The sequence below is a fragment of the Schistocerca piceifrons genome, chromosome 8 (genome assembly GCF_021461385.2).
Source record: "Schistocerca piceifrons isolate TAMUIC-IGC-003096 chromosome 8, iqSchPice1.1, whole genome shotgun sequence".
In the NCBI taxonomy this organism is placed as follows: Eukaryota; Metazoa; Arthropoda; class Insecta; order Orthoptera; family Acrididae; genus Schistocerca; species Schistocerca piceifrons.
In genome coordinates, this window is record NC_060145.1 from 368,183,323 (window position 1) to 368,207,634 (window position 24,312).

Here is a 24,312-nt window from a genome sequence, read left to right on the forward strand (position 1 = left end):
ACATTAGTGTGTTCCACCACTGTGCTGTCAACTTTGCTCCTGGCCTTTCAAATGACCTGATCACATGAAGCCATGGGGGAGGGGGGGGGGGGGGGGAACAGCTGATATGACTGCTTTGACTGGTGTGGTAGGCCTGCCTCTGATATGACAGGATATGCCTGTGATGGGACTACAGTAGGACTTGCTGGTGTGTGCAAAAGGTAGGTCTTGCACCTGGTTCTAAAACAAGGATATGATCCATGTAGCAAAGAGATTGGGAATAGATGTGGCATACAGATGGGCTACAATATTCCTGAAACTGGTTGGGGAGTGGAACACCACTTTGGAGGGAGTGGCGAGGGGAGGGTATGACAATAGATAGTTGACACCCTGGAGGAGGATGTGGTAATGAGGGGAGGTGGGGTTTGGGAGGCAGTGCTCCTTTGCAAATGTTAACATAACAGTGCTCGGACGGTTACGGGAAAATGTGGAAATGGACAAGAGATCTGTTTGCAGATTACATTTGGAAGGAAATGACTGGCTACAATGGGCTCAGCAAGATCATCACATTGGGCCAGACACTACAGAACAAACATTTTAGGCTGGGGGGTATTGTGCACATCAAGATGGAAGTGGTGTTTATCATTTGTAAGTTTTATAGGGGCGTGAGTTTTTGGGAAGTTGTTGGAGAGGTGGTGGTCAACATATAAAAATGTGATACACTGGGTTATGGATGAGCAGGTGAAGTGGCTAAGAGAGAAAGTACTGATGCTATGGAAGAATGAGCACAGAGGGTCTTGATTATAATGCTATTATGATGACATTAAAGAGAGAACTGGCTTAGGATATTGCATTATCAGGAAGTTCTCCTCGTGCTATCTGTTTCCTAGCTCTTCTTCTGAAGTTTACCTCCTTTTCTAGGGAAACACAGAACTGTTAGTGATCATGGCAACAAAGGATGGATAACAAAAGGTTTCACACAAGAAAAGAGTCAACAACAAAGGACAGACTAAGGTAATGGGCATATCCAGTACTGTATTGATGGCAGTGGTGGATACATATGCACGCCCCCCTTATATTGGTACATATTGGCTTGTCGCTTTCATAGTAGGTATTTGTTCACACTCCATGAAAGTCCAAAAGTGAATATTCTGGGAGGGAATGTTCTTGAAACAACTGAGTGACATATATAAGGCAAGCAGAGCAGTCAGTTTGAAAGCAACAATTGTCGTGATAACTTGGAAGTGATAACAAGTTAAAATTTGCAATTATTGGCTATTACCACAGACTTCAGTCTGTATTGTGCTTAGTGATATTAGAAATAGGTGGAGTATGACTCTGTGTTTTAGTGCCAATTGTACTAGTTTTGCATTTTTCAGAGCAAATAACTTATTTATTCGAGAATAATTGGCATCTAATTTACCTATGTCGTAACAATATAATAAAATGTATCGTTACGTAATAAGAAAAAGAAATGTAGAAACATGTCAAGATTCTGGTCACCATTCAGCTGCAAAAACCACCACCAGATGAACAGGCAGAACTCAGCACTTCCACACGAAATTCGTCAACTGATTCCTTTATTCCCACAAACATTAGCAATTATTTGGATATATTAGCATCAGGAAATATTAGTGATGATATGAAACACAGGCTTCTCACAGCTCCAAGGAAACCTGAAAAAGGTTGTATCTTTCCTACTTCCAAGCACAACAGGAGGGGACAGGTTGAACGCAGACTAGTGCATGATAATCACTTTGAACAGTATCCATGGCTGTTGCTCTCAAGTCAAAAAGGCACTTCTTTACATCAACTGTTCACTTTTTGTGAATAATAAAATAGTTGTCCTAAATCTGACTGTCCTACTTTGCACACGCTGTACAAAATACTTGCTTGTCTACCTGCATCTATTGCTACAACAGAAAGAAGTTTTCCAGCATTGTGGCATACAAAGACATGGCTGAGGTCGACAATGAAGGAGGATCGACTTAATAGTTTAGCTCTGTTGAACATTCACCCTGACATTGATTGTCCTACTGATGATGTAATTAACCAATTTGCCACGAAGAATAGGTGTATAGAACTCATCATTTAAGGAAGAGAACCATGACTGTAACATTTTTATATCATAAGATGGCATTGTTTTATATAAGTATATAATCAGCTTAAATAAAACTTTCTTAAAACTTTGCATGTGACTTGATTATGTTTTATTACGGTAAAAGTAAAGGTAGCTCAAGATACCTTTAGTGCCCCCTCCTTGAGGTTTTTCTGTAACCACCACTGATTTATGCAAAAGTGCACTTGAGAAATAATTAAAATTTTGATCAACACTGTTTGCTTAGTAATGACTTCGAAGTGTTTCTTACAGATGTTTTCTGTAAATACTGTAAAATAAGGTTTCCATGAGACACTTTTTTCTCTCCCATGATCTAAACGTAACTGCTTTGCATGTTTCACTGTCAACTGTTGACAACATACAGACAGTGCCTTTGCTATCACTTTTACATCTTCTATCACCAAAGGTATTCAGGTCTAAATTGTCAATAGCTATTTTACTACCTATGTTTACGTACATACTCTGCAAGCTAAAGTATGATGACTACTAGTCATTTCATTTCCTGATCCACTTACAAAAAGGGCGAGGGAACTATGTTCTTAAATTTCATCTGGAACATCATTATGGAAAATAATCCAAAGCCATACACCAATAAGTCTAGCTCTCCTCCAACAGTACTATCTGACGGGAAATCAATATTAAAGAGAAATGAATCTTGCATGAAGTGAGCATTAGACTACTAATGCTTTCTAACTGTTTGACAGAACAGGCTGGTAGCCTGTAAAATATTATATTCCAGCTTCCTTTTCATTTTGCTTCACTGATACTAAAGTGTCAGTTTTGTTTCTAAATGAATGTTTTGATGAATTACACACTGATCCGCACAAGATGTAATAGCCTGCTGCGCTGGCAATTTCCAACACCTATTCTGCAGCATTTTTGTTTGAAAAAACTTACCCAATGAAAACAATCACATTACTGGGACAGAATGGATACTGTCTTTGTCAAAATGAATGTAACTAGTAATGAGCTACACAAATAGCCTTTAACCAGAAATGTCCAGATGCATATCAAGTTACATATGATCTCTATAACAACAAAGCTCAACATGTGGATGGAAAAAGAAACAGTTCATTCATTGTTTTGTGGCTAGGTATGATCACAGACTTACATTACCAACATCGACACACAAGCACCAATTATGTGAAACTTTGTTTGTTCTATTCATTTAGAAGACTGAAAATGCTGTATGCAGTAGAAACCTGTTTGACATCTAATTTCTTGACTTCTGGAAAATCTTTGATACTTTTATGAATAGTTTTCCACTAAACAAAACAGCAACACAAATATTCTTAGGTATCAATCATGGCTTTGTTGTAGGGACAATCCTGCCTTTATGTTTTTAGAGAAACCATGGAAAGTCTAAATCCAAATGGCCCATTCCCCATACTCCAATTTAAGCACTGTGTCATCTATGCCAGTAGCAAAATTAGAGGAATTTAGGTTCATATCCCTAAAACTGACAAAGGGCATATGTATAACGTAAACGGCTAGATAAAATCTACTCACTTAGTGGCAGCAGGAGAACACACACACACACACACACACACACACACACACACACACACACAGAGACAGAAAGGTTTAACTTTTACAAGCTTTCAGAGCTAGTGGCTCCCTCTCCTCCTCCGAGGAAAGGAGTTGAAGGAGAAGGAAGAGAGGTGAATGGAAAGGACTGGAGATGTTTAGGTTTAGGAAAGGGAGTACAATTCAGAAAAGTCACCCAGAACCTGGATCAGTGGAGACTTAATGGACGGAATGAGAAAGAAAAGTTCTTCTTCTCATCCCATCCAGTAAGTCTCCCCCAACCTGGCATTCTAGGTGAGTTTCCTGAACGGTACCCCCTTTGCTAAACCTCTCCAGTCCTTTCCCTTCACCCTTTTTCATTCCCCTTTAATTCTTATGCCATAAGAAGGAACCACTGGCTCCGAAAGCTTGCAAAAGTTAAACCTTTTTGTGTGTATGTGCGTTCTCCTGCCACCGCTTCATGAGTAGATTTTTTATCTATCTATTTACATTATATTGTCACTAAGCAATTATTTTCTTTGTTATATTAGCCCAAAGGACATACACAGTGTTATAAGATATTGTAACTTACCTTTCATCTTTAGAATCAAAGCGTTGTTGACAAATACGACACCGGAATCCAACTTTAGACTGAGCACTGTGCTTCATACGGAAGTGAATAGCGTAAGCTCGTTTGCTCCACAGTACTTTTCCACACAAGCCACAATCTCTTCTCCTTTCCTCTGAATGTACATTCTGCAACAATATCATCATTTTCAGCAAAAGTTGGAATGTTCTGAAATTACACTAAAAACTGTTATTCTTTTATTAAGACAATTACCAGCTACTAGCTGATGATAAACCACTTCACTATGGTTTTAGTTTTCTGTCAGTAGTTTTATAAATGTAATAATGGACAAAAAAATTGGAGCAAAAGAGACTTCTTTGCTCTTTTTTTTATTCGGACAAATATCTTACATATAAAGTAAATTCAATATAATAGAGGGAAACATTCCACGTGGGAAAAATATAAAGTAAATTGTTAAATTACAGTCTTATATACCTATATTTCAGGTCTGATTGTGTGGTGCGTACACATATATACTCTCTGCTTGTCCAACACGTGAAAATCCACTGTAGAGCTGACCATGTGAGAAACAGGCTTCCTCCAAATTACCTCTGCAGTGGTGAAATATTTGGCCCTGAGCCTTATTATTATTATTAATTGTTGGTTTCACAGGAAATTTTACTCTTTTCTAAGAAAATGGTATATGAGTTACCAATGGGATTCTTGACATGAACACTGATTTTCCTTTTTGTTTACCAGTTAAAATCATTGCTTCAATAATATTATGAAATAGTCGTTTGACACACATTGTTGTGCCATTACATAATTTGGGTACGTTAATATTTCATAATAGTGTTGCAGAGATACTGGATCACAGATAGACACAACAACATGATTCTCACAATTACAGCTTTCGGTCATTAAGGCCTTCGCCAACAAAAGACAGAAACAAAAGCACACACATGCGCATGCCCCTCCCCCCCTCCCGACACACACACACACACACACACACACACACACACACACACACACAACTGCAACTCACACGACTGCAATCTCAAGCAACTGAAACCACACTGTGAGCAGCAGCACCAGTGCATGAAGGGAGTGATGACTGGGTGGGGGTAAAGAAGTGGCTGGAGCGGGAGGGCGAGAGAGAGTATGGTGGGTGTGGCAGACAGCGAAGCACTGCAGGTTAGACTGAGGATAGGGGAGAGGCGCGGTTGGGGTGGGAGGGGGGGGGGAGTAGAGGAAAAGGAGAGAAATAAAGAGACTGGGTGTGGTGATGGAATGACGGCTGTGTAGTGCTGGAATGGGAGCAGGGAAGAGGATGGATGGGTGAGGACAGTGACCAATGAAGATTGAGGCCAGGAGGGCTACGGGAACGTAGGACGTATTGCAGGGAAGTCCCCATCTGCACAATTCAGAAAAGCTGGTGTTGGTGGGAAGGATCCATATGGTACAGGCTGTGAGGCAGTCAATGAAATGAAGGATATCATGTTTGGCAGCATGTTCAGCAACAGGATGGTACACTTATTACTTGGCCACAGTTTGTCGGTAGTCAGTCATGCGGACAGACTGCTTGCTGGTTGTCATGTCTACATAGAATGCAGCACAGTGGTTGCAGCTTAGCTTGTAGACTACAAAGGTACGTCTACATCTTCATTTACACTCCGCAAGCCACCCAAAGGTGTGTGGTGGAGGTAGCCCTGCCTTTGATGGGAGAGGTGATGTTAGTGACCAGACTGGAGTAGGTGTAATCTTCTGCAGTGTCAAACAGATCTGAGTTGTTTAGTATTTTGGTCTTCACTGTATCATCCTCCATTTCATTGTCTTTGCTGGCAGAGTGTCTGGACAAGATGACTTCAGTACGTTTCTGCTTTCATTTTCAAACAAATTTATTAGGATTTCTGGCATGTCAGTAGACAGAATTTTACTTCATGCATGGTTTTCATTATGCTAATTTTGGCTTCATTCATTGTTTGTGAGGCTTGGGCTACGTTGAAATTTGCAGGGATGCTCTCTGCTTTTAATGAATCACAGCAGGTTCTTTCCCATCCTCCACAACTTTGCTTCGAACATACCTAATCTAAAGTGTCTTGTGCACTACTTGTCAACTTCGTACATTGATGCTCAACATTTTCAGTGGTGGAGATGAAATTTTCACACTGACCACGCAAGATAATCTGAATTCTGTTTCTTGCCACTCTTACTAGGCAGAGAAATACCTGCCTATCTTTCTTTATACTCCTATTTACAACCTTACTGAGTGATGCTGCAATGATTTTAACATCACTGATTCACTGTTCAAGTCAAAAAATTTATGCATACTGGTATAGTCTGTGTAAACTCAAGAGTGAGCAGCGCTTTTGGTGGGGGAAGTGGCCTTTCCCGGATGAAGGCTGCCACCGGCCTACAGGGGCACCCAAAATCTGTTGCCTGTTACCTGTCTAGAGGTGCAGTGATATACGTCGTTTCTGTTCGTATGATCTTAGTTGCCAGCGTCAGTGAGTTAACTTTGTATACTTACTGATATACTTCGATTTCCGAAGTGATGGATAATCGTCTAGCATTGCAAGAAAATGTGTAGAATACGAGGAAGAGGAGGTACTTGCAGAGTAACGAGCGTTCGATCGTCTCTAACGTTATTACAGCGTGTGTTAAAGAGGCGACCCAGAAAGAACTGTTGGCTAATATTACCAGTCCCAGTCAAAGGGCTGCAATTTATGCAAACGTCAGCCGCGTCCAATAGGACGCATAAGGAAGAAACGCGAAAATAAGCCGCATGGTTTAGTGGAATTGCCACGAAGGAATACTAACAATCTTGGGAGGAAACCGATCGTTATAGACAGTTTCTAAATCACGTAAAACCTTTCACGCTTATGGAACACTAAATCTCTATCTCGGTCACTCTTCACCTGATTCTGAGACATATTGCTTGAAATTTGTGCGCAATAGCTATTCTAAACACTGCTGAAATTTTCTTCGAAACATGTACGTGGATTCTGGAATTCAAAAAGCTTGACATACGAGATGCGTTCACGTATTAATTTTTAATTTTTGGTAAGAACTTTATTTGTTAATTTACAGCAATGTTATCCTCTTCAAAATTCCTTAGGAACTGTTTCTTCGGGGTAGTTTATAGGTCTCTTAACAGTGCATTTTTAATCTCATCCATGCTTGTAAAACCGCTGTCCTTTAAGGCCAGCTTTCAAATGTTAATACCACTTGTATGCTCTTGGTTCATTTATAACAGGCTCACCAAAAGCAATATTTAACATTTCTAAAAATTTCATACACTTCATTCCATTCCTATAACAAAATTTAATACAGATTCTCTAATCTATTTTTATACAAAACAAATAATCGTTGATGCTACCAAAACACTTGTAACCTTTTTGACAGCTGACAACAGAGTAAATACCCAATATGCATAACACTGTACACATACTTTTGAGACGTATTTACGTAGACAGTGACAATAAGTAGTGCAAATCAGACTAATACAACACGCAAAATTATAAATTTCTGCTTACTTTTTAAACACTCTTCGTGTTGCAAGAATTGTTAAGTTTCAATGCAGTTCTTCAAAGGAAACATCTACCTTTTGGTAGAAACACAAAGTAAGAAAGCCTCAAATTCTACAGATTGATTGCATTATATGGGGTTCATTTTACGAATAACAATAGAGGAACATACAATACATCCACATGAACAGGCATTAGGTTCTATGTTTGTAGTATAATCCTGACTTCCATTCTTATCTTAATATTATTTACTCTATAATATTGTGTTTTGGAAGAAGGTATAGTTTTTTGTACTCCTTATGGTCTTAACGCATTTGTCTAAAAATGAAAGCGGCCGAGACGTATCTGTACACGGCGTCGCCACAGATTTAAATCGCGCACCGTGGCAGGGCTGGTACTGCGTTGTGAAACAGCATGTAGAAGCGCCTTGTGACATAGCTGGGTTGGCAGAGTGGGGACTCGCTAGCTCGCTCTTCAGTTTACCGACAGACTATAACAAGGAGATCTAATATATTATTTTCACCGATTGGTTCTCTGATTAGTTGCTCAAGATAATTTTTGGATAAAACATCTAGAAAATTTCACTTAACTCCCTATCCCTATTACCCCTCCTTGTCCTTTTGAGTCTGCCAGTCTATCGTTGGCAAGTTGACGTCTCAAACTAGTGCTGTAAAATGGCCCGGAAATTTACACAAAATTCTCCCCAAATTTCCTCTCAAATGTTCCGTCTCTACTGCTGCTAATGTAGGGGGTTTATAAAAGCATCTGATGACCATGTTTGATCCATTCATCTACACCCATATTATTTCACATTTGTAACCAGTACTAACCTCACTATGTATCATCATCATATATTTTTATGGCTATAAACACACATTCACAACCAGCTTTCAACCAACCTATGAGATAAAACATTCCAATCAGAATTTCGAATTTCACTACCCTTAATGTCTGGTTTCAGCCAGCTTTCTGCCCTAGTATCATGAGAGCACTGTTACTGTTTTTAAGCGAGACTAATTCTGGGACCTTTCCATAGGCATCCCTTCAGTTAACTTGTATTACATTAACATTTTCATTCTCCTATTTGCTATGACCCCCCCCCCCCCCCCCCATGAACCATGGACCTTGCCGTTGGTGGGGAGGCTTGCGTGCCTCAATGATACAGATAGCCGTACCGTAGGTGCAGCCACAATGGAGGGGTAATTGTTGAGAGGCCAGACAAATGTGTGGTTCCTGAAGAGGGGCAGCAGCCTCTTCAGTAGTTGCAGGGGCAACAGTCTGGATGATTGACTGATCTGGCTTTGTAACACTAACCAAAACGGCCTTGCTGTGCTGGTACTGCGAATGGCTGAAACCAAGGGGAAACTACAACCGTGATTTTTCCTGAGGGCACGCAGCTTTACTGTATGGTTAAATGATGATGGCGTCCCCTTGGGTAAAATATTCCGGAGGTAAAATAATCCCCCATTCAGGTCTCCGGGCGGGGCCTACTCAGGAGGACGTCGTTATCAGGAAAAAGAAAACTGACGTTCTTCGGATCGGAGCATGGAATGTCAGGTCCCTTAATTGGGCAAGTAGGTTAGAAAATTTTAAAAAGGGAAATGGGTAGGTTAAAGTTAGATATAGTGGGAATTAGTGAAGTTCGGTGGCAGGAGGAACAAGACTTTTGGTCAGGCGAATACAGGGTTATAAATACATAGTCAAATAGGGGTAATGCAGGAGTAGGATTAATAATGAATAAAAAAAATAGGAATGCGGGTAAGCTACTACAAACAGCATAGTGAACGCATTATTGTGGCCAAGATAGACACGAAGCCCACGCCTACTACAGTAGTACAAGTTTATATGCCAACTAGCTCTGCAGATGATAAAGAAATTGAAGAAATGTATGATGAGATAAAAGAAATTATTCAGGTAGTGAAGGGAGACGAAATTTTAATAGTCTTGGGTGACTGGAATTCGGTAGTAAGAAAAGGGAGAGAAGGAAATGTAGTAGGTGAATATGGATTGGGGGTAAGAAATGAAAGTGGAAGCCGCCTAGTAGAATTTTGCACAGAGCAAAACTTAATCATTGCTAACACTTTGTTCAAGAATCATAAAAGAAGGTTGTATACATGGAAGAAGCCTGGATATACTGGCAGATTCCAGATAGATTATATAATGGTAAGACAGAGATTTAGGAACCAGGTTTTAAATTGTAAGACATTTCCAGGGGCAGATGTGGACTCTGACCACAATCTATTGGTTATGAACTGTAGATTAAAACTGAAGAAACTGCAAAAAGATTGGAATTTAAGGAGATGGGATCTGGATAAACAGACTAGACCAGAGGTTGTACAGAGTTTCAGGGAGAGCGTAAGGGAACAAATGGCACGAATGGGGGAAAGAAATACAGTAGAAGATGAATGGGTAGCTTCGAGGGATGAAGTAGTGAAGGCAGCAGAGGATCAAGTAGGTAAAAAGATGAGGGCTAGTAGAAATCCTTGGGTAACAGAAAAAATATTGAATTTAATTGATGAAGGAGAAAACAAAAAAATTCAGTAAATTAAGCAAGCAAAAAGGAATACAAATGTCTCAAAAATGAGATTGACAGGAAGTGCAAAATGGCTAAGCGGGCATGGCTAGAGGACAAATGTAAGGATGTAGAGGCTTATCTCACTAGGGGTAAGACAGATACTGCCTACAGGAAAATTAAAGAGACCTTTGGAGAAAAGAGAGACACTTGTTTGAATATCAAGAGCTCAGATGGAAACCCAGTTCTAAGCAAAGAAGGGAAAGCAGAAAGGTGGAAGAAGTATATAGAGGGTCTGTACAGGGGCGATGTTCTTGAGGACAATATTATGCAAATGGAAGAGGAGGTAGATGAAGATGAAATGGGAGATATGATATTGCGTGAAGAGTCTGACAGAGCACTGAAAGACCTGAGTTGAAACAAGGCCCCGGGAATAGACAACATTCCATCAGAACTATTGACAGCCTTGGGAGAGCCATTCCTGACAAAACTCTACCATCTACCATCTACCAGATGTATGAGACAGGCGAAATGCACTCAGACTTCAAGAAGAATATAATAATTCCAATCCCAAAGAAAGCAGGTGTTGACAGATGTGAAAATTACCGAATTATCAGTTTAATAAGTCACAGCTGCAAAATACAGACACGAATTCTGTTCAGTCATATGGAGAAACCGGTAGAAGTCGACCTCGGGGAAGATCAGTTTGGATTCCGTAGAAATGTTGGAACACGTGAGGCAATACTGACCTTACGACTTATCTTGTTGTGGTTGTCTTCAGTCCTGAGAATGGTTTGATGCAGCTCTCCATGCTACTCTATCCTGTGCAAGCTGCTTCATCTCCCAGTACCTACTGCAACCTACATCCTTCTGAATCTGCTTAGTGTATTCATCTCTTGGTCTCCCTCTACAATTTTTACCCTCTACGCGGCCTCCAATGCTAAATTGGTGATACCTTGATGCCTCAGAACATGTCCTACCAACCGGTCCTTTCTTCTTGTCAAGTTGTGCCACAAACTCCTCCCCAATTCTGTTCAATACCTCCTCATTAGGTATGTTAACTACCCATCTAATCTTCAGCATTCTTCTGTAGCACAACATTTTGAAAGCTTCTATTCTCTTCTTGCCTGAGCTATTTATCATCCATGTTTCACCTCCATACATGGCTACACTCCATACAAATACTTTCAGAAACGACTTCCTGACACTTAAATCTATACTCGATGTTAACAAATTTCTCTTCTGCAGAAACGCTTTCCTTGCCACTGCCAGTCTACATTTTATATCCTCTCTACTTCGACCATCATCAGTTATTTTGCTCCCCAAATAGCAAAACTCCTTTACTACATGAAGTGTCTCGTTTCCTAATCTAATTCCCTCAGCATCACCCGACTTAATTCGACTATATTCCATTATCCTTGTTTTGCTTTTGTTGATGTTCATCTTATACCCTCCTTATACCCACGACTTATCTTAGAAGAAAGATTAAGGAAAGGCAAACCTACGTTTCTAGCATTTGTAGACTTAGAGAAAGCTTTTGACAATGTTGACTGGAATACTCTCTTTCAAATTCTAAAGGTGGTAGGGGTAAAATACAGGGAGTGAAAGGCTATTTACAATTTGTACAGATACCAAATGGCAGTTTTAAGAGTCGAGGGACATGAAAGGGAAGCAGTGGTTGGGAATGGAGTGAGACAGGGTTGTAGCCTCTCCTCGATGCTATTCAATCTGTATATTGAGCACGCAGTAAAGGAAACAAAAGAAAAGTTTGGAGTAGGCATTAAAATCCATGGAGAAGAAATAAAAACTTTGAGGTTCGCCGATGACATTGTAATACTGTCAGAGACAGCAAAGGACTTGGAAGAACGGAATGGACAGTGTCTTGAAAGGAGGGTATAAGATGAACATCAACAAAAGCAAAACGAGGATAATGGAATGTAGTCGAATGAAGTCGGGTGATGCTGAGGGAATTAGATTAGGAAACGAGACACTTAAAGTAGTAAAGGAGTTTTGCTATTTGGGGAGCAAAATAACTGATGATGGTCGAAGTAGAGAGGATATAAAATGTAGACTGGCAATGGAAAGGAAAGCGTTTCTGAAGAAGAGAAATTTGTTAACATCGAGTATAGATTCAAGTGTCAGGAAGTCGTTTCTGAAAGTATTTGTATGGAGTGTAGCCATGTATGGAAGTCAAACATGGACGATAAATAGTTTGGACAAGAAGAGAATAGAAGCTTTCGAAATGTGGTGCTACAGAAGAATGTTGAAGATTAGGTGGGTAGATCACGTAACTAATGAGGAGGTATTGAATGGAATTGGGGAGAAGAGGAATTTGTGACACAACTTGACTAGACGAAGGGATCGGTTGGTAGTACATATTCTGAGGCATCAAGGGATCACAAATTTAGCACTGGAGGGCAGCTGGGAGGGTAAAAATCGTAGAGGGAGACCAAGAGATGAATACACTAAGCAGATTCAGAAGGATGTAGGCTGCAGTAGGTACTGCGAGATGAAGAAGCTTGCACAGGATAGAGTAGCATGGAGAGCTGCATCAAATCAGTCTCAGGACTGAAGAGCACAACAACAACAACAACAACAACAACAACAACAACAACATCATCACCAGAAGTTGTGTCCTTTCCTGACTCAAGGACTGGGATAATAATATGTTCCCCCGCCATGTGGAGAATTCATATCTGTGCCAGATGGAACACATTGAAAAGAAAATATTTATGTTCTGTAATCAGATTTTGGATCATTTGATTAATGGTCAAGTTAGGGCCTGAGACGACGTTGTGGGACAAGTTGAAGGCACAAAGCCATTTCATTTCTGCAAATGGTTTGTTATACAGCTCTAATAGCGTTCAGTGAAGAGCAGAAAGGGGTCTTCTGTCCTTTGTTCATGTGCCTGGAAGATGGAAGGGAAAGAGACTATCACTGATGGCATCACAAAGTGGAACAAACTGTTCCACAAGATGAGATGAATCAGTGAAAATAATACTACGATGCAAAAGGTTTAAAACTGTCATCAACTGCTGGTGGTCAAGCTACACATGAAAATTCGCCTCTACCTGAATAGAGAGGACACGCATTCCGAGAGAGGAGATATTCCCAGCATTCTTTCTTTTCATGTTTGATTAATAAATACGCCCTTGTACACAGCTTTTTGAAGATTATGAGACTGACCATAAAGGGTGTCATTTGAATCATTGAAGAGCTCACCAGCAGTCACTGCCAAATCCTCAACCTAACAGAGGATCAGCCATCAGCGATTAAGGCCCTTATAGAAGGATTACTACATCAGCAGAATTGGTAACTGTAACTATTAGACCATGAAGAACATCAACAATAGGTTCAGACAGAGGAACTCAAAAGTGACATTTGAAGTATACAGGACCTGTCCATAAAGTAACGCATCACTTTTTTTATCATATATGTTCAACAACTTAAAATAGTTTGAAGCATGACCCTTCTTCCTCAGCACATTTTTGCCAGCACGATTTCCATACGTCATAAGCCTTCCAGATCTTCCCAATTGGGAAGCACTTCACGGAAGCCATCGTGTAGCTTGTACAATGTTCATCAACTCGAGATGCTTTCCTTTGAGATCCCTTTTCAGCCTAGGAAACAAAAAAAATGTCTCCTGGGGCCACATTGGGACTGTAGGGCATCTGCTGCACGTTGTCACACTGATACAGGTCAGGTAAGCCGTGACAACAATGGCAGTGTGGGCAGGCATGTGATGCAGTTTCCACAAAGTGTGGAACTCCTTTCAAACTTGGGCGACCCTGTGATTCAGTCTCTGGAGCAGTGACTTATAAAACTGAGCCTAGGCGATATGGCCAGCATCGACTTCGCCCTGGACTTGCTCATGCAAACCTCCCTCTGGCGCAGTGAAGACGTGATATGCCATTCCGCACTCTGCCTCTTTGACTTCAGATTATACTGAACAATTCACGAGTCATCTCCAGTGATCATGTGTCCTGGAAACTGGGATCATTTTCAGAGAGCTGTTCGTGTACTGCACACATTTTTGTTTCTGTACATCAGTCAAAACTCTGGGCACAAGTTATGCACAAATCTTCCAATACAATATCATGAAAAACTGTTTTTGGCAAGTCTAATAATTCTGACATCAAGTGAACACTCATTCAAAGGTCTGAATCCAGCAACTGTCATACACGGTCATCCGTCTGCAATGCTGACGAGCAACCTTCTCCTGACCACCTCTAAGCATCTTGTGCCGCCTGTTTGACTGCAGTTTGGAACGGCAATCATCCCCAAAGGCTTCCTAAAGCTTTCCAATAGTTTCCTCCAGTGCCTTGTTAGGCTTCAAGCAAAAATTTATTGCACGGCATTGTGCTAGAATTTTCTCCATACTAAGTTCAAGGCAACCACTATATGGAGGTTCAAGGAAGAATAAGTCCTAACCCTCCAAGACCATGGTGGCAATTGAGAAATCTACTGCTGGAAAGCTAAGGGTCAACCTCCTCCCCCAAATCTACCAGTCGGTTCAAAGCGCTGTGCGATGTGCAGTCATGTAAAAAAAAAGTTCTGCATTATTTCCCAGACACACCCTGTAAGTCTCCCAGTTTCCTCTCTGGAACACCCCGTTAGGGCAGTTGCTTAGGAAAGGAGTGGAACAGGAATGACAGAACTATCAGAAGTCATCACAAGTTAGGGTACCAAGTGTAAGATCAATGGTCAAGAATGACATGCATAAGGGATAACACAATTCAAAACCATCAAGCATCCGTTTGATGAGGAGACCCCTACAATATTGTCTGGAATTCCCTTTCAAGAAGTAGGAAGGATGGGGGAGGGAGGTGAGTTGCTGTATCAGGTTAAGTAATCAGAGCACCTGTCTGGCAGCAAGTGAATACCACAAATATTGATATCAATGGTCGTTGAAACTTGCACAGTGCCAGCTCTAACACTGTTTCAATAGGAACCCATTCACTACACACAACTGCATAAATAAACAAGCAGACTACTCTGATGGCCCTCTGGAGGTTGGCATGATTCCTAGATTATAAACAATAGGAACTGAGCTCAGGACATTGATTACAAGAATCATGGTTTTCTTGTAAGGCACTACAAACTGCACGATACAGTGAACATAATGTTGTGGTTCAGGGTGGTGGCAGTAGTACCCTTACAGTTCCACTATACATTTACCCTGGGGGTAACATGGGGAGAGAAAAAGGTGTGGGGGAAAAAGGAGGGGAAGGATGCAGAGGCCAGAGTAGTGAATCACAGTCCAGTTTTCCTCTAAATGACTAGGTATAATGTCCAGGTACATAAGGTCTGTGTTTGGCAGATCATGAGTATCTATGAGTCTGCTGGAATCACCATCTTTGATTTCTTTGTCAACTTTTCTTTCAAACTATTGAAGGTTTTCACGGTCTAAGAAGATCTGCTGAATTTAAGATAGGTGACAGAAACAGGGTGTATGGATATGGACATGAACATGTTTGTATGCGCGCATAACAGCAAGGTCTCTAGCACCCATGTGAAAACAGACTGAGACAAATGTCAGTAAAATACACAAAACAGGAAGATAAAACAGCACGTAAAACACAGGTAACAAAAGTTGGAAAACTATGTGCGTATCCACACTGAACCACGGAACAAAGTATTGCGTCAGTAGTAAAACATTAACAATACAGGAAGAATGTGTTTCAAGGAGCTAAAACGATATAGCAGATCGATGTGGCTGGCTGACCACAAGAATAAAAAAAAAAAAGGAGAAGCCAGCCACTCTGCAACACACTAAAACCTCCAGCCTAAAAGTTTATCCCAGAGTCCAGACACATCACAAAACTTTAAAACCTTAGTCATATTCGTCTCATCTTCAGCTAAAATAGAGGGCAGATCCCCACCAATATTTGCTTCCGCTCTTGCATCACGATATAAAATTCACTCCGTTAAAATACGGCGGATAGAGATGTGCATGCCACAAGCATCACAAAATGGGATCCTCTTGCCGTAGTAAAAAGCTGTGTGTGTGTGTGTGTGTGTGTGTGTGTGTGTGTGTGTGTGTGAGGGCACTGCCCCATTCTAAGACATGTGAGGGTAACTTCATCCCACCTGAGCAACTGACAGGAGGAACGCCACAGCTGGGTTGTTAACTTCAACAACCGCAGCTTATTGGCCGTCACCACCAGCCATTCCTCATCCCATAACTGCTTGCACTTCCTGTGTAGTACAGAAACTGCAGCCTGCAAGGGAATAGGACACTGTGCCACATCCTGCCCTCTGCAGACCTCCTTGGCAGCCTGATTGACCTGTTCATTTCCCCATATCCCTACATGACCTTGCATGCAGCAGAATGACACCTGCTTACCCTGCCATTGGAGCAAGTACAGTTGGTCATGTATCAGCCGGACCAACTCCTCAGCTGGTTACAGGTTCTGTAGCAATTGTAGGACACTAAGGGAATTGGAGCAAATGAAAAACTGTTTTCCCGAATATGACGCATTTGCCCCAGTGCCTTCAGGATCACGTGGAGCTCTGTTGAGAAAACAGTATACTTGTCAGGAAGGTGAATCCTCACCACACCAGGATTCACCTTCCTGGCAAGCATACTGTTGGTATATATGGTTGGGGAATAAGACAGAGTAGCCAAGGGAATTCCCTTGCTTGGAGCCATCAGTGTACACTATTGTGAAACCGTGATGCATATCTAAAATGCTAAAGAACAGAGATTGAAATGAAAAATTTGACATACAACCTTTCTTAAAATTCCTCATGTCTAAAATAAGTCTGGGCCACCAGAGGAGCCAAGGTTGAAACCTGCTCCCACCACAATGTAGAACATTAAGACTGTTCTGTGCATGAATCCCATAGGGCCTCATTGCCTGTTGCCGGTTACGAAAAAGTCTTTCCAATGGTAACTGAGCAATGGTATGGTAGGTGGGTGTGTATGATGTGGGCAGTGTTTTATACGCCTAGCGCATCATAAGTGGCCGTCGCTTGATGGGAAGGGACAGTTCACCAGCCTCTGCACAGATGCTTGGTACGGGATTTGTTATCAATGCCCCAGGGGCTAACTGAATCCCTTCATGGTGCAGCATATTCAACATCTTGCAGACCCATACACCGCGCACCCATAGTAGACCTGAGATCGCACAAATGCCCCATAAAACCAGAGCAGACAAGTCCTGTCTGCTCTCCATATACTGTGGCTAAGACATTTTAAAATACTTAAAGCCGTAAGTGAACGTTTTTTCAGATCCTTAAGATGTGGTAACCACATAAGCTTAGAGTCAAATATGAGGCCCAGAAGCCTCATCGTGTCTTTAAAAGTAAGGACAGTGTCCCTCTTCCTCGACTCAGGAAAGTTTCACACTTAGCGTGCAGCCGACGTAATGTTACATCTCAGCAGTTACAATGTTTCTCTGGGGCATCAAACATATATTTACAACTACCGCGAAGTCTGAGTGGTCTGCAGGCTTCGTAGTTTCAACGGCGAGCGCTAGATGGCAGCAGTGAACTCAGTGGAATACTTTGTGTTTATGAAAGACCGCGAAGTCTGAGTGGTCTGCAGGCTTCGTAGTTTCAACTGCGAGCGCTAGATGGCAGCAGTGAACTCAGTGGAATACTTTGTGTTTATGAAAGACTTTGTTATTGTAGCTTACTTTATAGACAGTGGCAACCTCTCAGTTTCATTTGTTTTGAGTGTTTTCGTTTTGATTTTCTTTTCGATATGTGTAGTGAACAGGATAAATGTTTGGAGGGAAAGATTTATGAAGTCCTTGATGAGTTTTCAGATGGTGAAATAGGGCTGTCTGATGATGATTCAGATTACACGTCATCTGAAAATAGCAGTAAGTCAAGATTTGTTGCAGATTTTGATGCTGCAAATGGTTTTTTTGCTAGCTTCCCAGAATTTTATATTACAAATTACACTCCTGTTCAACAGGAAAGGCTGGAAGAAAGGACACCTCATATGAGTGCACCGAATGTAATGTTGGGTTGTGCTGCTTCAAAGTTTATCACACCGTTGTCCACCGCAAAATTGCGTACTGAACTTATGCTTATTGTTATTTTTCTTTGTTTCAAGTGTTTTGTAAATATTTTTAGAGGATAATAACATGTTTCATTGTACATAGCAGTACTGTAATTCTTTTTCAATTTTTTTCTGGCAATAAATACCACTGACTTCAAATTTCATTGGTGCCTTCAAATTTTAAATTATTGACCCCAAAATTTGAGTACTGAACATAAAAAGTTCAATAAACATAAAAATGTTTTGGAATTCCAGTAACAGTGAGCTGTAAAGCAGTAATAAATTACAGAAAGACACTGACTTTACCCAGTCCGCAGGTGACGGCAACTACAAACTCTGTAAGTGATAAAATGAGACAAGAACGGTTAAAAAGAACACACACAGACTTCTCGGTGGGAAACTTAAAACCGCTCTTCTGCGCCCATTCATCCAAATGCCGAAGAGTTAGTTGCAACTGAGGTGGTGTCGTTGTGAGGCCTGAAGAAGAGCAAAACACAGAAAAGTCATCCACAAACAAAGAGTACTGGATAGGGCTTTTCACTATGGATGTAATGCTATGGCAAAGACAGTCACACTTAAAACACTACCTTGAGGGCCACCGTTCTCATGCTCAAAGAAATCAGACAGGATGTCACCAGCTCAGTATCTAAAATATCGTGGTGAGAGGAAGGACTGAATAAAAAGGGGAAGACAACCACGAAAACCCCATTCGTGAAGCTGCTCCATGATAACATACCTCCAAGTAGTATCGAAGGCCTTCTTGATGTACCTATAAATACACCTACAATATAAACCTAGAACAAAAATGTACCCAAATGATGATGCCTGCATAGGAAAGTCTATTGTATAAGCTGCCTCCAGGAGGGAAAGATTATCAAAGGTGGAGTGATACCTCCTGAACCTACATTGAAAGCGACTAAGGAGTTGCCTGGATTCTAAGATACAGACAAGTCGGCAGTTGACCATCCGCTCCAAGGCCTTCCCCATGCAGCTGGTGAGGGCAACACTACAGTAACTACTTGGGCATGTACGGTCTTTCCCAGGTTTTAAAAGAGGAGTTAGAGTTGCCTCATGCCCAAACGGCCTTAAAAAGTGCGAAAAAGATATTTTTATTTTGTCTTGTTAGGTGCCGCAGCATACTGTAATGGATCCTGTCGTGACCAGGGGATGTGTCACGAGCCACAGACAATGCAGAATAATCCAGTTCCCATATGGAAAAATGGGCAGTTGTAATCTTCATCAGAGGTGGACAGAGGTCCAAACTACATCTTTCAGCAACCGCTCTATGGCACTGGAAACCTGGACCTTGACTAGATCTTGCAATAACTGGCAAAATACGCGGCTGTAATCTGGGAAATGTCTCACTGATTGGTTTGGAGAATCCCATTCCCCATTACAGCAGCCATGGGGCAACAGCCTCCTCTCCCAGAAATTCTCCTGATGGTCTCCCACACAACGGAACTTTTGGGGGAACAATTAATGGTGTTCAGGAGCTGTCGCCATGACCTCTTCTTGCTCTCTACAATAATTCAACGACACTTTGCCCTCACCAACTAAAGGCTGCAAGACTCTCTGTAGTAGGCCAAAACTTCAACCTATGCAGTGCCGCATGCCTGGTCCTGATTGCAGAGCAGCATTCAGCACTCCACCAAGGGACAGGCTGCCTCTCATCTATTGTCCCATGGACTGTGGAATGGAAGCTGCAGCACATGGTGGATCATTTTGGTAATATGATCCACCCATGCCTCGACATTCGCACAATGTTCAAACTGGGCTAACTGGTTATTAAGTGTCCAGTCAGCTCTACCGAGCACCCATCACGGCAGTTTCCTTTCAGGTTCCATCCCATCTCGCAAGTTAATCCAGATCGGGAAATAATCACTTCCGTGCAAGTCATCAACCACTTCCCATTGAGCAGTGTGAGCAAAAGCTGGAGAGCAAAGCGAGAGATCAATAGCAGAGAATGACCCAGTTGCTGTTAAGAAGTGAGTGCTCTGCCCCGCATTTAAGAATTATACGTATGATGACACGAGAAGCTTCTCAATTCCTCTACCCTTGGTGCAGGTAGTTGCAGAACTCCAAAGCACATTTTGTGCATTAAAATCACCACAGAGGATGAAGCAGTGGGGGAGCTGTGTAATAAGGTTGGTTAGGGTCTTTTCATCAAGTGTATCATGTGGAGGGGGGGGGGGGGGGGCAAGTAAAGGAAACATATTGTCAACGGATGATGCACGTACACTGATACAGCAACTGCTTGTGAAGTCATCAGTGAGGGAGGCAGGAGTGGTAGTCAGAACTGAACAAAATATCTATGCCTTCTCTAGCTCTCTCTCCGCTGAGGACATCCTTTTTGTGAAGTACATAGCCTTGTAGCTCAGGGATGTACAATTGACGGAAATCAGTCTCCTGGAGACACAGACACTGTGGTCTCCCCGAGATAAGTGACGGAGTTCCTCCACATGTGTCCTGAACCCCTGCAAGTTCCACTGTAGGATGGGAGCCATTTCACTGATGTGGTTTTAATTTACCCTTATCTTTTCACTGTGGGGGTGAAACATTTATAGACCAAGGGAGAACAAAAGGCTGCCTGGATCCAAGGCTTCTAACCCCATGATGTCCTCATCATCAGTCATATGTGAAAGAATGATGTCTGACGGCAATTGGTCTTGAACCTTTCCCTGCACCCTATCCCTTCATGGGTGAGGCAGAAAGGGGGCGTTGGTAGGCACTGTGCTTGTTGTGCGCCTTTTTGACACTCACTACAGAACTGTTGCTGGTGTTTTCTGGTTAGTCGGTTGGTTTAGAAAGGAGGAGGGAGGGGGGGATCAAACTGCGAGGTCATCAGTCCCTTGTTTCCAGTAGAACAATTACCCAAGGGAAGGAAGAAAACAAAGACGACGTACAGCACAATAACAGGAGATAGGAAGAACCAGAAGAATGACAGAAGGACAACAAACACTACAATGGACAAAACAAGACAAGAAACCCTCAGGGTGATGCAAGAAACAGAGAGAGGAGATTAGAAACAAGAAAGCAGATTACCATGGCTGGCTGACCATGAGAATAAAAAAAGAGCACATTAAAACCTGCACCCTAAAAGCCCTAGGGTGGAGGACACAGAGGAACAAAGGACATGTGCTGAAACTCAGATCAAATGATAAAACCCACCCATGTGATTAAACATAAAACTAAAGCTGCTGTAGAGGCATTGTCTGCCAACACCGAAGGTAGGGTGCCGGAAAAGTTAAAAGTCCGCCGCAGAGTGGCTAAAAGTGGACAGTCCAGCAAGACATGGACGACTGTCATTTGGGAGCCACAGAGACACTGAGGTGGGTCCTTGCGATGGAGGAGGTAATCGCGTGTAAGCCATGTATGGCCAACGTGGAGTCTACAAAGGACAAGAAGCCGCAGGGAAGACTACCATACATTCGCAGTCTCCTTAATGACGTGCAGTTTGTTGTGCATACTGTTATGCCACTCTGTCCCCAAAGCCGAGAAACCTTGCAGTGTAAGACAGAACACAGGTCAGTTTCAGAGATGCCCATCTCCAGGAGCAGTTTCCGTGTAGCCTGTTTGGCCAGCCTGTCAACAAGTTCATTGCCTGGGATTCTTACGTGTCCTGGGGTCCACCTAAACAACAATGAACAACTGGAACATTCCAGGGCAGAGATGGACTCTTCGATGTTTGCTACCGAAGGACGGCGAGGGTAGCATTGGTCGATAGCTTGTAAGCTGCTCAGGGAATCACGAATGGATGTACTGAAGTGCATGAGATATGGCCACAAGCTCTGCAGTGAATAAATACACTGCAGCCAGTGGGCAAGGAATGCTGTTCAATACGGCCTCTGTGGACATAGGCAAAGCCGACATTACCATCAGCCATCGAGCCGTTGGTGTAAACAACTTCTGAGCCCCAGAACACACAAAGAATTGAGAGGAAATGACAGCGGAGAGTGGCAGGGTTAACGGAGTCCTTATGGTCATGCAAAAGGTCCAGACAAAGATTCAGCCAAGGTGTACACCATGTAGGTGTATATGAATGGACCTCAAGTAGAGGTGGTAAAGGGAAAATTGAAGTTCAGAGAGAAGGGATCGCACGCGAACTGCAATCATGAGCCCTCACCCGGGCCACCAATGTGGGAGATGAACTGCCGTGGGTGGGAAAAGGAGACGGTAATTCGGATACTCAGGAGAACTGCGAATGTGTGCAACGTAACTGGCGAGCAGTTGTGCATGTCGGATCCACAATGGAGGGACTCCAGCCACCACCAGGGCACTGGTCACTGGACTCATTCTTAAAGCTCCCATCGCTAGGCGTATGCCATAGTGGTACACTGGGTCGAGTATACGCAACACTGAGGGCGCTGTCGAAATGTAAACCAGACTCCCATAGTCAAGGCAGGATTGAAAACGGGGCTCTGTAAAGCTGCAGCAGCGTAGAGCGATCTGCACCCCAGTTGGTGTTGCTAAGGCAGCGGAGAACATTGAGGTGCTGCCAGCACTCCTGCTTAAGCTGACAAAAGTGAGGTAACCTACTCAATCGGGTGTCAAAAACCATTCCTAAGAACCTGTAAGTCTCTACTACAGTGAGTGGATCGGCATTAAGATAAAGTTCAGGTTACGGATGAACGGTACAATGCTGACAGAAGAGCATGACACACGACTTCGTGGCTGAAACTGGAAGCCGTGGGCTAGAGCCCCTGATTGCGCCTTGTGAATGACTCCCTTTACGCGCCGCTCAGCAACACCAGTACTGGAGGATCAATACGAAATGCAGAAGTCATCCGCATACAGAGAATGGGAGACCGGTGGCCCTACAGCTGTTGATGGCCACTAAAATAGATATACACTCAATACGGAACCATGCGGAACGCCGTTCTCCTGAATAACGAGGGTTATTATGGGAGGCACCAACTTGGACACGAAGAGAATGCAGCAACAGAAAGATCTGGATAAAAATCGGGAACCCACTCATACAACGTGGCAAGGATATGATGCCACCAGGTCATGTCTTATGTTTTAAGAAAGTCAAAAAAGACTGCAACCAGACGTTGGGATCTGGGAAAGGCTATCCAGTTGGCAGACTTGAGGGACACAAGATTATCAGTGGTAGAGTGACCCTGCCGGAAGCCGCCCTGACATGGAGCCAGTAAACCACGTGGCTCCAGGACCCAACCCAACCGCCGACACACCATACGTTCCAGTAGCTCACAGAGAACGTTGGTGAGGCTGATGGGCTGATAGCTATCCACATCAAGTGGATTTTTACCAGGTTTTAGCACCAGAATGATGATGCTCTCCTGCCATTGCAATGGAAAGACGCTGTCCCACCTGATCCGGTTGAAGATGACGAGGAGATATCGCTTGTAGTCAGACGAGAGACGTTTAATCATCTGACTGTGGATCTGATCTGGCCCAGGAGCTGTGTCTGAGCAATGTGCAAGGGTGCTGAGGAGCTCCCACTCTGTAAATGTGGCATTATAGGGTTCACTGTGGCGTGTAGTAAATGAGAGGATTTTCCTTTCCATCCGCCGTTTGAGGGTGCGAAAGGCTAGACGGTAGTTCTCCGCCGCAGAGGATCAAGCATAGTGCTCATCAAAGTGTTCGGCAAATGTGTTTACATCGGTAGAGAGCAAGTCATTGATGTTAATGCCAGGGACACCTGTTGGGGCCTGGTACCCACAGACACATCTGATCTTCGTCCAGACTTGAGAAGGTGACGTATGGCACCCAATATCAACACGTACCTCTCCCAACACTCCTTTTTCTGTGTATTATAAGCAGTTGAATGCGGGCACGGAGCCACTTAAAGGCTATTAGGTGCTCTAGGGAAGGGTGCTGCTTATGTTGCTGTAGAGCTCGCCAATGCTCTTTAATTTCCTCAGCGACTTCCAGCGACCACCAAGGGACTGTCTTTCACTGGAGGCACTCTAAAGAATGAGGGATCGCGTTTTCCGCTGCAGAAATTATCGTTGTAGTGACCTGCTCAATCACAACATCGATGGCACCACATGGGGGAGATTCAACAGTGACAGGAGAGGTGATGGGCTACCCATACTGCCTTGTTTAAAGTCCATCTGGGTAGCCATC

At 42.7% G+C, this 24,312-nt stretch overlaps 1 protein-coding gene across 1 annotated transcript in view; it reads right to left on the bottom strand.

Annotated features, from left to right (window-relative positions):
* Positions 1-24,312, bottom strand: part of LOC124711350 — an 86,038-nt gene that overhangs the window by 39,658 nt on the left and 22,068 nt on the right. Inside the window, exon 3 of the mRNA XM_047241388.1 lies at positions 4,197-4,360. Coding sequence (XP_047097344.1) covers positions 4,197-4,360 — 164 coding nt within the window. The remainder of the gene's footprint in view (positions 1-4,196; positions 4,361-24,312) is intronic.